We start from the raw sequence: 14498 nt of genomic DNA on the forward strand, positions 1-14498 counted from the left end.
CCGCCTACCAATGCAGGGGACATGGGTTCGAGCCCTGGTCCGGGAGGATCCCACATGCTGCAGAGCAGCTAAGCCCATGCGCCACAACTACTGAGCCTGCACTCTAGAGCCCGTGCGCCACAACTACTGAGCACGTGTGCCACAACTACTGAAGCCCGCATGCCTAGAGCCCGTGCTTCACAACAAGAGAAGCCACTGCAATGAGAAGCATGCACACTGCAACAAAGAGTAGCCCCCGCTCGCCACAACTAGAGAAAGCCCACGTGCAGCAGCGAAGACCCAGTGCAGCCAAAAATAAATAAATAAAATAAATAAATTTATTTTTTTAAAAAGTCTATTGCAAACGTAAGAACAAAGATTCTGTTTGTAGTAGCATCAGAAAATAAAAAGTACTTAGAAATAAATTTATTGAAAAATCTAAAAGTCCTTATGGAGCATGTTATAAAATTTTACTATATTAAAGAAATACGTAGTAGTTGTAGGTTGGAAGATGTCTAATGTTACAAAATTGCTTAATGTCAGAGCTCTCCAAACTGATCTATAGGTTAAATGCATTTGAAATCAGAATCCCAACCTTTTTGTTGTTGTTGTTGTTGTTTTAGTTTTTGTTTTGGGGGGTGTTCTTTTTGGGCTTGCCACGTGGCATATGGGATCTTAGTTCCCTGACCAGGGATCAAACCCACGCCCCCTGCAGTGGAAGCACAGTCTTAACCACTGGCCCGCCAGGGAAGTCCCACCAACGTTTTTTTTTTTTCTTGCATTCTGATTTTAAAATTTATATGGAAGAGAAAGGGCCTTCAGATACTCCTGATGAAAAATAAAATGTGTGGTGGAGGTATGGATGCTTCACATTTATAGTAAGTAAACATATGTGGTATTTGCACAGGGATGGATAGACAAAATGATGAGACAAAATAATAGATAGCTTAGAAACACACCACAGTTTGTAGAACCTTTATGCTAGCTTTTGTGTTTTTAAAATATGTTCACAAATCTTTGATATTTCTCCCTTCAAAAGACTGAGCCTAATTCCCCTCCCCTTGAATGTGGGCTGGACTTAAGTATACACATAGAATTACCAGAAGGGACACTGTACACTTCAGAGACTAAGTTCTAAAGTGACTTTTCTCTTTTGGATTATTTGCTCTGGGAAAGTTAGCTGTCATGTTGTGAGCAGCCCTATGGAAAGTCCCACATGGTAAGGAGCTGGGGCCTTCTGCCAACAACCAGTAAGGAAGTGAGACCTCCAGAATAGCCTTTGTGCATGAGCCTGGTTGGAAGGTGATCCTTTAGCCCCAGTCAGGGTACTGACCAGATGACTGACCAGCATCTTGACTGGACCCTCATGAAAATCCTGAGCCAGAACTACCCTGCTAAGCTGCTCTTGAATTCCTGACCCTCAGAAACTATGAGATAATGTTTGTTGGTTTAAGCCACTAAGTTTTGGGGTACTTTGGATAAGCAACACAGTAGTCACCGTTGCTGGTCAGTGGAGAAAGGATGTACTTGTCAATAAATGCCTGTGGGACAGTGGATAATATGGGGGGAAAATTAGCTTGGACCTCGATTCATACTATGTATAAAAATTAAGATGAATTAAAGACCTATTAAAAAGACAAGGGAATTCCCTGGTGGTCCAGTGGTTAGGACTCGGCACTTTCACTGCCGAGTTCAATCCCTGGTCCGGGAACTAAGATCCAGCAAGCCGTGCAGCACGGCATACGTAAATAAATAAGTAAATATGTAAATATATACATACATACATAAAATAAATCTTTAGGAAGGTAACAAAGAATATCTGTAGAGAGGGATGCTTTAAGGAGCAAAACAAATAGACTATAATAAGATTAAAAATGTCTTTATCAAAATACCTTCAGGGAATAAAAAGATAAGCTGCCCTCTAAAAGAAGATATTTCAACTTACTTACTGGAAATAGTTTATCATTAAAGAATACCCACCTATTTGTGAGAAAAAGACAGCTACAGAAAAAGAAGCAAAAAATTTTGACATCACAGAACACGAAAGCTGAAGGCCAATACATATGTGAAAAGATTGAACTTTATTAGTAATCAAGGACATTTTAATTTAAATTACAGTGAGGCAGATATAGAGAACAGAGTTGGGGTTGTCAAGGGGGAGTGTGAGTCGGGGAGGGAAGGATTGGGAGTTTGGGATTAGCAGATGCAAACTATTATATATAGGATGGGTAAACAACAAGGTCCTACTAGGAACACAGGGAACTACATTCAATATCCTGTGATAAACCGTAATGGAAAAGAGTATATATATATCTGTATAACTGAAATCACTTTGCTGTACAGCAGAAATTAATACATTAACACATTGTAAATCAACTATACTTCAATAGAATTTTTTAAAAATTACAGTGAGGTCATTTCACATATACAAATATTGAATCATTATGTTGTATACCTGATACTAATATAATGTCATATGTCAATTACACCTCAATAAAAACAACAATAAAATAACGATGAGGTAACATTTCATACTCACCCTATTGGAAAAATTAAACTTTCTGGCAATATTAGGTATCCTAGAGGATAAGGAGCACTTACACTCTAGGTGGGAGTGTAAAAGGTTGATGCTCTTTGACTGTAGTATAGACACTAAAACCCCAGAAGACATGTGCAGGAATGTTCCCAGCAGTACTATTAGTAACAGTAAAGAGCCAGAAGCACCCACATGTCCAACAATAGACCAGAATACTGTTACTTTCCAGCAATGAAAATGAATTCTGGCTAAGGAAAACATGCCTGATTCAGGAAGGTGCTGTGTGAAGCCAAGTTGTGGAAAGATACGTGTAGTATGATTCCATATACGTAATGTTCAGAAATCATGCAGTACTAAGCAATAAAGTGTTTAGGGGTACTAGTGTGTGGTAAGACTATTTTTAAAAGCAAGACATAAGACTAACACATTATAAAACAACTACACCCCAATAAAAGTAAAGTAAAATAGACCAAGGGAAAAATAAATAAATAAAAGCAAGAGATAAGAGCATCTCAGGATAGTTGTAGCCTGTCAGCTGGGGCACAAAGAGAAGCCCGCATAAAGAATTTTAAAATCAGTGATTTTTTTTCCCCTTAAACTGAGTGATAAGTATAAGGGTTTTTACAATAATATAAGATTTTAAAACTTCTTTAAAAGTATATATATATTAATCTTAAATGTAACTTCTGGAGAATTTTTACTTATGTATAAACCACACTCCAGATTAAGATACAGACTGTTTCCAAAAGGTTCACTCGTATCCTTTCCCAGTCAGTATCTCCCTCCCTGTAACTGTGATGTATTAGTCATCAATTTTATACATATTAGTGTATACATGTCAATCCCAATCGCCCAATTCATCACACCACCACCACCACCACCCCTTACATAGATTTTGTAACTATTTTCTTGTAAACTATTTGTTTTTATGAGGTAGGCCTATGTATATAGTTTTTTATAAAGATCTATAAGACATAAGTGAAAAAAGGAAATCACAGAAGAATGATTGCTTTAAAAAAAGTGTGCAGTATATAGAAATAATTTTTAAAAACTTGGTTACATATGAGGAAGCAAATAGGAATGGAAAGGGATGATGACACATATTTGCTACATGTATTCATATATTACTTGGTTATTATAAATAAACAATAAATATCCCAGAGAGTTCACAAATCTTCGCCAATTATGTTAGATGGGTATCTGATCGCACTTTGTTTTGTTTTCTGCTTATGGATTTCTGAACAGCTATTAAGCTGTAATAATTCTATGCTGGTTTTAATATACTTGGTTACTAATATCTAACATTGGCAGAAGGAATTCTTCAGCTTTGGGAAACAAAATTAAAATGAGACTAAACCTGGACTCCTGTTTTATCAACTGAGAGGTAGTTCTTGTTCTCATAAGTTTTCAGAGTAAATATTTAGGTTGATGCAACTAAATATGCGGTTTAGATACTATTTTATCTATAAGGGATATTTATTCTTTATATGAGATCTTTGTCTAGATTTTATTTTAATGTGATATATGCTACACGTTCGTGCTTTGGACACCATGGAACTTATGATTTTACATATTTGCAATCAGACATTTTTCCATTTTTTTCTTTAATTATAAAAGCTAGCCGCTCTTAGAAAATCACCCAAAGTTACCACCACTTGAAGACAGCCAACATTTGTGCCATTTTTGAGCATAGTTGTGTATGTGTTTGGATTTTTTTTACAAAATCCAAACAAAATCCAAAAAAACATATTTAAAAAATATACCTAACCTCTTATAACCTGTCCTTTTATTCCCATTTCTTTTATGTTTTCCATTATATTACAGACTTAATATTTTCAGTGGCAAACAGCCTATTAAAGATGCTTAGATATTTAGAGATGTGCTCTTATGCTGATACATTGATAAATCTTTTATATCTCTAAGTAGATAGTTGATATAAAATATGTATATCATAAAATCTCTATACCAAAATGGTAAAGAATCTAATCATAGACCATTTTTCAAATAGAGGTACAAAATGTAGAATTTCTGGCATTAAAAAGAAACTAACATATTCCTTCTCCTGACTTAAAATGTCATTTCCATTACTTTTGGGAAGGCTGTACAGTCTTACGTTGTTTTGATGCTAGTACCTACCTGTTTAAATTCTTTTGAGAATTAAGGAATAATTTAGATTTGACTTTTACTTCCTTTTCTGCTATTTTTCACTAAAATATATCAATACTCAGACTTCTAAGTTTTGCTCCAGAAATAGACCAAAATACCTGAGACAGGGAGATGAAATACACTCTTTCTGATAAATCAGCCAAGCAGCAAGCCAGACAGCCTTCAGCATAAATAGCTAATCTGGCTTTATTATATTGGATACATGCCACTTGTGTTTCAAAGCATTCAAATTTTGGCAAACTTTTTTTCTTTTTTAAGGTATTTGTCACCTAAATCTCAACTTGGGTCAGCATCACAGTCTGAAGTTGTACAAGAAGATAGGAAAGACTCTATGTCCAAGGTATGTGGATGCTAAAGATGTTCTTGGCTTGGCAGGTTTATTAATGCTATAGATTGTTAATACTTGCAGTTTCCTAAATTTTTTTTTTCAAATAATATTGGCCAAGGGAGGGATTATTTAAATTGAATTATCTATCTATGAGATGAAAGTATGCTCCTCTCCATAAGCCTTCTTTTTTTTTTTTAAATTTATTTTATTGATTTATGGCTGTGTTGGGTCTTCGTTTCTGTGCGAGGGCTTTCTCTAGTTGTGGCAAGCGGGGGCCACTCTTCATCGCGGTGCGCGGGCCTCTCACTATCGCGGCCTGTCTTCTTGCGGAGCACAGGCTCCAGACGCGCAGGCCCAGTAATTGTGGCTCACGGGCCCAGTTGCTCCGCGGCATGTGGGATCTTCCCAGACCAGGGCTCGAACCCGTGTCCCCTGCATTGGCAGGCAGATTCTCAACCACTGCGCCACCAGGGAAGCCCCTCCTAACTTTTTTTAAAGTCACTATGGTAAATGGAACAACCTTTCTTAGTCACCTTAGGCTCACTTAGGCTAGGAGTCAGCAGACCTTTTCTCTTAAGAGCCAGATAGTAAATATTTTAGGCTTTGTGGCCCAAATGGTCTCAGTCACAACTGTTCAGTGATGCTGTTGTCATTTGAAAGCATCCATAACAATATGTAAACAAATGAGCTTGTCTTTGTTCCAGTAAAACTGTACAAAAATAAGCACCAGGCTGACTTTGGTCCATGGGCCATAGTTTGTAGATCCCTGACCGAGATCATCGGACTCACAAAACTAAACAGGCTACCCCTGGTGCCAGCTTCACTTAAAGGATTACACAATGGTGAACAAAGCGTGCTAGTAGGGTAGCATCAGACATCAGGCATATCTGTTCAGCAAGAGTCCTCACTGCAGAGCTCCTAAGTGATGGCCTGGAAGCGAGACCATGCAAAGGAGTGTAGTAACCACCAGACTTAGTAGTCCCATGCCCCATAAGAGTAAATTATTTACTGTAACAACTCATGGGTGTGGCTTCCAGGGGTCCTGGGAAGGAACACAGCCAATCAAAGAGTTGTAAGTCACTTACAGAAGCCCTGAGCTTTGGCTTCCTGCAAGGTATTTATAGATCACTCCTAGTTCTCCTAGTACAGATGCAGTTCACCAGTAAGAGTCATTTTTACCATAAGCTATGTGGCCGAGTAACACAGGTGACATTTCACCTCTATCAGGCTTCCAGGAAAATAGAACTAGGAAAAGCCAGCTGACACCAAGGTCAGTTTCCTACATGGAAGTTTTATTAACCCTTTACTTACAGGTTCCTAAACTTTTTTCAGTTTAGCTAGGTGGTTTTATAGCACCTAACATTTAATGGACATTTATGTGCCAAATAATGTATTTATTTTCTTTAATCTTCATCACAACCACCAACTCTGTAAGGTACCCTTCTTGTGCCCAATTATAGTTGAGAAAACTGAGGCATGCAGAGGCAAGAGAATTGCTCAGAGTCCCTTAAGTAGAGGTAATAGAGGGAGAATTCAAGTCCAGATGGTCTGGCTCATGCTGGAACTAAGGATTGATGGGAGAGGCATTGTAGGCTGGGATTTTTTTTTCCTATCCTGGCATTAATATTCACAGCAAAACTAGGTAAGCAACCTAGAATTTGTCCAATCCAAACTACATTGGTTCATAAAAAATGTTATGAGGAATGATAAATGCAAAGCAAAGTAGGTAAAAGAACAGATTTAAGATCGCAAACAAGGAGTAATTTTTGTTTTGAAGCAAGTTCTCATTGAAGCCTTTCTTCTTTTTTATTTATTTATTTAATTTATTTATTTGTTTGTTTGGTTGGTTGCACTAGGTCTTAGTTGCAGCATGCCTTAGTTGCGGCTCGCTGGCTCCTTAGTTGCAGCATGCATGTGGGATCTAGTTCCCTGACCAGGAATCGAACCTGGGCCTCCTGCATTGGGAGCGTGGAGTCTTAACCACTGCGCCACCAGGGAAGTCCCGAAACCTTTCTTCTTAAGGCTTTCCCATGGTCAAAACTAATCCTAGGTCTTAACTTACCCAAGACCTGTAAGTGAGAAGAATTATACTGGCTAAAGCAAGGGTTCTTAACCTAAGGTCTATGGGTAGAATCCACAGAGTACACATGAACATGGTGTAAGGAAAAGTTTATCTTTACTTCCACCTGACCTCTCATTTTAGCGTTTCCTTTAGTTATGAATGTAGGCAGCAAACCAGTAAACCATAATACTGTTAACAGTACCTGTGACTTTGTCACCAATAGATAACACAGGTTTTTAATCACATTACATTTGTTGCAGATCTCTTGAAATATCATTTATACTCATCCCTCCTTCAGTGTTACCAATTATTAGACTTGCCACTAGATCTTATTACTTAATGTATTAATAGATATGCATTATTACATCATAAATTGTAAGATTTTAATGTGTTGCAATATAAATTGTTCCCTATGTATGTATGTATGTATGTGTGTGTGTATGTATTTATTTTTGGATGTGTTGGGTCTTTGTTACTGCGCGCGGGCTTTCGCTAGTTGCAACAAGTGAGGGCTTGTCTCTGTTGCGGTATGTGAGCTTCTCACTGCAGTGGCTTCTCTTGTTGCAGAGCATGGACTCTAGGCGCGTGGGCTTTAGTAGTTGTGGGGCACGGGCTTAGTTGTTTCGCGGCATGTGGGATCTTCCCAGATCAGGGCTCGAACCCATGTCCGCTGCATTGGCAGGCGGATTCTTAACCACTGAGCCACCAGGGAAGTCCCCCTATGTATTTATTTTTATGTTTAAAAATATTATTCTCAAAGAGGTCTGTAAGCTTCACAAAAATGCCAAAAGGAGGAGGGTTTGTGACACAAAAAGGGATTAAAAATCCCTGGGCTAGAGGAAGTTTGTAAGATGAGAAGTCAAGTCATGGTGCCAGCTTCTGGCCATATATAGAACTAGTTTGTGGATTTTAAACTGTAGGTTTTCATGGGAGTGAAAATGAAGAAATACCTTAATGTAAATTGGCACACAGAATAAAAATACTATTAAGAATTAATATATCTTATTAGTAGTAATAATAATTACTTTATAGTGACAACTCAGCTTTGGTATCAGAGTAATTAGACTTATGTATTACGACTTGATGTTTTCCCCTGGTTCACTCAATGTTTTTCTGTTTTCTACAGGAAACTGACAGCAGTGATGTGAAGAGCCCTACATGGCAAGACACAGAAATTGAGGAAGATATGCCAACACTTTCTCCTCAGATATGCCTTGAAGTTCAAGAACAAGGTGCACAATCTTCAGTGGAGTCACCTATGCCTCAGTTATGTGCCAGTGGTAGAGAATGGTGCCTTGAAGGAAAAGTCAAAACAAGACCAAGCAATCATGAAAAAGGGTTATGTGTCATAAATCATGAGGGACCTGAAGCCAGAGTTCCCTACTCTGGAGAAGCTGCAGTTAAGCCTTGTGGCAAAGCAGAGAGTCGGTGCACTGTATCAGATATGACACAGATAATTAGAAATAACACAGTTGAGACAGAAAATGAAGAGTCTCACCTACTGATCAGTAAAGATATCTCCAAAAGAAAAAACCAGGAATCTTTGTCTGAAGCAGTCAGGGATCCATGCTTTTCTGCAAAAAGAAGAAAAATGTTCCCCAAAGCTTCCTCAGACCAAGAAGAAACAGAAATCAACGTTACCCAAAAACTGATAGATTTTGAATGTCTACTTTTTGAGAGACGTAAACAAGAAGAACAGGACAGGTTATTAGCATTACAGCTTCAGAAAGAGGTGGATCAAGAACAAATGAGGCCAAACCGGCAAAAAGGATCCCCAGATGGATATCAGTTACGTGCTACGTCCTCACCTCCAGACAAACTACTAAATGGACAAAGGAAGAATTCCAAAGATAGAAACCTCAAAAGACAAACTGATCTAGAGCATCCAAAACCTAGGAGAGGCTCAAAAAATGAAAATTGGCAACCTTCTTTTAAGATCCAGTTGAAACGTTCAGTTAATGGAAGAAAGATAACAAACTCTACTAGAGATAATTGTAATGTACCTAAAACTCCTCATTCCCTACAGCCTAGTAAGTCACAGAAAAGTATTTTTCAGATGTTTCAGAGATACACAAAGTAGTGCTTGGGTAAGGGGAGTGTTGTATAATCTAGTGAAGCTCTCTATCATAGATTCTTTATAAATTTTTCATTAATTCTGCTCCGTGGGCATACTCACTGTCCTTAATTAAAGGACGGCGTGATATCAGGGGAGGAATATACAAATGTGTTTCTGCCAAACTCGGTTGTAAGCAAGAGTCCCACTCCTTTCCTTTTTTAATAACCGATGTACTAAGTTTAAGTTGACAGTCCTTATGGATATAAAAATGCCTTGGCCATCTCCCAAGAAATCTTCATTTCCATGCATTTCCCCCCATATGCATGTTTTGTGGCCTTCACGCACCTTTTTGTACTGACTAGTAATCAAAGCAACATTATAATATACCAAGTAGCTAAGGAATCCAGGCAAGGTTTAGAATCTAAGTTTTCTTGCAACTTTCCCATATATTTGCAGAGCACTTGAAGTACATCTTCCATAACACTAAAGTAATCTAATTTCCATGTCCACTTCAATTACTTTAAGTATTACAGCATTTTTTTTTGACTTAAAATGGGTTAGGATCAACGTGAAAGCAGAAAAATCAGAGTTTTCGGAAAATTAAGACTTAGTTGACAGAAAGGAAACTAGACTCTTGATGCAAAAGTAGCTAAGCTTGGGATGAGGCTGAGTGGGGTAGACTGACAATTTGGAGGCCTTGAAACTGAGTGGATGATCAGACAACTGGGTCCAGGCTGGAGTAGCAGGTGTAGTTTGGCAAAGTATTCCTTGTGCTTTCTTTGCTAGATGGCACAGAAAACATTTGGGTTTTAACAGCTTTTCATACCATACTATCTAATCTGCTATTCCAAAAAAAAGGGGGAATTTACTGTAGAAGAGTTATGTCGCAGTATCCTATGTTGTAGAACCTGACTAATCATGTGTTTATTTCCTTATGTTAACCTTTGTATTGATACTGACTTTTATTTGTGTTTATGGACAAAAATAGAAAGTATGATATTTGGGTTTTGCCCTGTCTTACCCCCGAAAGTTAAATCAGAAGGCTGCGATTTCATTTTGTGAAATTTAACTTAGAGACTATTAATCTTTTGTTTCATTAATATGAACAACTTTGAGCAAACAACCGTTTTAACAGCGTTGCTGCTGATATCTAGTTAGCCATCCTTTTAAGGTAATAATGCAATAAAATGTCCTAGAGCTAATAATTCTAGCTTAAATTTGTCAGTGTTTTTATACATAATTAAGATTTTTTTCCTCCAAATTTTGTAACTGAAATTCTGTAATCTTTGCATACTTGATGGTGTGTACTTCAATATTGATTGGGTAATTATGGGTAGAATTCTGATGCTAATTTAAAATTTAGTTTGCCCTTTCTCAAAAGTGATTGTCCCCTGAGTAATGATTGTGCTGAAATGAAGTGTAGTTAGAAACTAACCAAATTTGTCTAAAATAGACTAAAATATATATATCTTTTCATCAAACCAATATTTTTTAAGACCAATTTTGCTTTACATTTTAGTGACTCTTCAAATTAAAAGTTATATAATTAAATCTTCCTGGAATAGTCCATGACCAAAAAGGGGGGAAAATAGTGTAATGTATTTAGGATTTACATATATAACCACTTATTTGTCTGTGAAGAAGTCTTCCTGACTAAAGTTGGTTTTAAGATAAATTTTAATTTCTCAATTAGTCTTTCTGATACTACCATGTATGCATTTTTGTGAGAAACTAGTAAATGTTTTGTGTCAGTCATTAGAATTTATTGATACTTTCCTCCCATTTTTATGGAAGGGATATGAGAGTGTTTAATTTCTCAGGGAGTGCTAAAACTATGCAGAGGTTGAGAATCTGAAAATTAAAATAATTATTAAAAATTGAAATGGACTATGTGTTTTTCACAGTTAAAAATAAAAATTAACACATGAAAATAAAAAGTTCTGCATAACAAAAACTACCATAAAGGAAAATTGGAAGACATGGCAAACTTGAGAAGAAATAGATACAACTCATCACAAAGAGCTAATTTCCTTTATATAAAGTGTCTGCTAATACGTTTAGAAAAAGACTAACAACCCAAAAGGAAAATTAGAAAAGTTTATGTTCCCAAGAAACATAGTTCCCAGGAAAGGAAATATAAGTGGCTCTAATGTGTGAAAAGACGCATATCACTTATACTAATACGTTTTTCCACCCTTCAGATTAGTAAAGGTGTTTTGTATTTTGGGTTTTCTTTTTCCCCCAATCTTGGCAAGCATGTGGGTAAATAGGCACTCTTATATGTTGCTTAGTATGAATAGAAACTTTTAAAGCCCTAGAGAGGTAACCTTGGCAATCTACCTTTAGGAATTTCTTAAAGCTGTTTTCACATATATGTAGAATGGCATGCATAAAACATTTTTGTTTGGCATTGTTTGTAATAACAAGCTTAGAAACAACCTTAATCCTATCAAGAAACACTAAATAAATGATGGTAAAGTAGAATACAATACAGCAATTAAGCAAAAAACCCACTTTACTGATACGAAAAGAACTATAAGATATAGAGTTAAACAAAAAATACAAGATGTAGAGTAGTGTACATACTGTGCAACCATTTATCCAAAGAAGAGAAATGTATATTTAAGAGAGAGATAAACAGTGTTGCCAGCAGGGAGAGAAACTGGGTGGCTGCGAGACAGGAGTGGAAGAATGACTTTTCTCTATATGTTCTTTTATGCTTTAAAAATTTTCAATCATATTGAATATATCGTCTCAAAATTTAAATGTTCTTAAAATATTACAAGATTAAGGATACTTAGGCATCTCAACCTATACCACTCTAGATAGTCCTTTTTTGCCTTTAAACTCTAAGAATCATAATTTAGGAAGGTTTTTCAGTGCAAAAAAAAAATAGTGCGAATTTTTGGAAATAGCGTTGTGAATGAATTTGAATATATTTAGCTTTAATATACTATTTTTCAATTATTTGAAAGCAAAGCTTATGCTTTTCAGGTAGCAGTGCTGCAGACCTGCAGTCCTGCTGAGAACAATGAGAAAAGCCAGATAAAAATGTAAAATTTTTACATTTAAAAATTAAAATAATAAATAAATAAATTAAAAATTAAAAAAAAAATTAAAATGCTTTACTTAAAAGCATCAGAAAGCTACTTGAAACAATGAGGACTAACTTAGGGGCTAAGATTCTAGAGAGGGGAGATTTGAGAGGTGAACTGATGTTTGCAACCACTTTTTTGCTTGTAGCATGTGCCTATTCTGAATGCAGGACGAGAATCAGGGCTGCTGCTGGTGAACAGAGAAACCGGCAGAGCTCTTGGCCATCTCATGAAGCTGGAGTGACAGTATTGGAGACTTGAGGGTCATCAAACACAAGGTCGGTTTTCCCATCAAGATAACTGCAGTTTTGAAACTGTTCAGAGCAGATGCTAAAAGGCTGAAAACCTCTGAAAAGCAGAGAGGAGTTGTCATCAGGCTCACACTGCTGATGAAACAAGAACAGAGTTCAGGACCTACCGGGGAAGGAAGCCTGTTGAACACACAAGGGCCTCAATTGAAAGCCCTAGCACAGAAGTCTACAAACTGCATCCCAGGGGCCAAATCTGCATGCCGCCAATATTTGTAGGGCCTGTGAGCTAAGAATGGTTTTAAATGGCTCTTCGATTCCTTAGTTCACATTTAAGGAATTGAACGATGGGACTAGTAATTTGTGCCTGAGTTTTGGACCACCAAAACAAGGGCATGTAGTGCAGGAGGGAAGAAAGAATAATTTTCTTCTTAACTTGGTCTCTATCGGTTAATCTCACTTTCTTAATCAGTAAATGGGAATCAATGTAACCAAGAGTTGCTATCAAGAGTTAAGGGTAGTGGGACTTCCCTGGTGGTCCAGTGGTTAAGAATCTGCCTTCCAATGCAGGGCACACGGGTTCGATCCCTGGTCGGGGAACTATCCCACATGCTGCGGGGCAAGTAAGCCCGTGTGCCTCAATGAAAGATCCCGCATACTGCAAGAAAGATCCTGTGTGCTGCAAGTAAGACCCGACACAGCCTAATAAATTAATTAATTAATTAAAAAACAAAAGAGTTAAGGGAAGTAATAGAGCACCTGGCACAGGCCTTGACTCAAAAAAGAACCTTAATAAGTGATTTGGGAGAGTTTCACTTTATCCAGTGACTTTGTGTACCGTAAGTACCCACGTGTGGCATCCAGTAAATTGCAAGTTACCTTTTGTCTACTCATGAAGACTGCTCACCTCTCCCCTACCAGATGTATCTACAGCTCCATGTCACAAGAGACCCCTGCCCATAAGTTCCCCTGTGTCACAGTTCCCAGATTGCAAGAGACTTCAGCCTCAGAAGAAACCATTTCTCAGAAATATTTTGTGGCTTCCTCAAATTCCTATACAAGTTCTACACATTTGGTATGCATAAAGGTTTGTCAATCACTACAAACTTTGAAATGGGGAGTTGAGCCACTACTGTATGTTTACCTATATCTTAATTCATGTGTAAAGATCTTAATAAACAATCATGACTTCAAATTTTGAGTCTGTTTTGTTCTCCCCAATATATATTGCCTTGTTTTGGCAGGACTTGGAGCAACATGGACCCTGAGTTCAACTGAGGGGACCGTTCTCTTACTTTACATTTCACTTTACATTTCTCTTCCACTTGGCTTTTGTGGTCCCAGCCTGCTGCAGTTAGGCTCTATCCACGAAACTAGTTCAATCCAGAAGGTTTTCTCTCAATTGGGGATCATAAATTGAGTTTGCCCATCTTTTGTATCATTCCTCTTCATCTCTTAAGACCCATAAAAAGTTTGGGTGTCTGTTTTTTACTGCAGGATTAGAATCCCACTCCCTGGTCAGTTTATACTAGACAAATGTAGATTATACTGGATCTATTGCTTGGGGTCCACTTAAGAAAACAACCAAAGTAGGTATTTCAACAGAGGAAATGAAGTATAGGAAATTGGTTAGACAGGTGTTGAAACAAGAGAGAACACAGATAACCCAAAGACGATAACTGCAGGAAGTGGCTACCACCCTCAAAGCTGGGAAACACACGGGAAGGGTTTTGGTTACCAGAATGTAGGTGCTCAGGATGTGCGGGAGAGCGGGCCCTGCAGACTTGGTGTTCAGACCTTTGAGAAAGAAACACCTCCCAGCTACTGCTGGTACTCTGAAAGGGTCCGGTGAGTCTGGTTCTAGAAGAGTTGAAGGCATTTGGAAGCTGGGGTCAACCTCCACTGCTGGGGCAACACTGATAGGAACAGCAAAAAAAAAAGTCCTTTTTTCCCTTCCCTTTTAGTACCTCTTATAGGTAATAGAACTTAATAGGAAGCTTGCTGGCAAAGGAGTCTGGGAGAGTCTGG

At 37.7% G+C, this 14498-nt stretch overlaps 1 protein-coding gene across 4 annotated transcripts in view; it reads left to right on the top strand.

Annotated features, from left to right (window-relative positions):
- Positions 1-13665, top strand: part of RNF168 (ring finger protein 168) — a 52191-nt gene extending 38526 nt beyond the window's left edge. For 3 of the 4 annotated variants that reach the window (XM_059920856.1, XM_059920854.1, XM_059920855.1), the window contains exons 6-8: positions 4940-5021; positions 8198-9101; positions 12371-13665. In XM_059920856.1, the coding sequence (XP_059776839.1) occupies positions 4940-5021; positions 8198-9101; positions 12371-12483 (1099 nt within the window). In that variant the 3' untranslated portion in view covers positions 12484-13665. Of the gene's footprint in view, positions 1-4939; positions 5022-8197 lie in introns of all 4 variants that reach the window. The other variant, XM_059920858.1, reaches the window with a different exon arrangement.
- Positions 13666-14498: the final 833 nt, after the last annotated feature.

This window comes from Balaenoptera ricei, chromosome 4, assembly GCF_028023285.1.
Source record: "Balaenoptera ricei isolate mBalRic1 chromosome 4, mBalRic1.hap2, whole genome shotgun sequence".
NCBI classification, from domain to species: domain Eukaryota; kingdom Metazoa; phylum Chordata; class Mammalia; order Artiodactyla; family Balaenopteridae; genus Balaenoptera; species Balaenoptera ricei.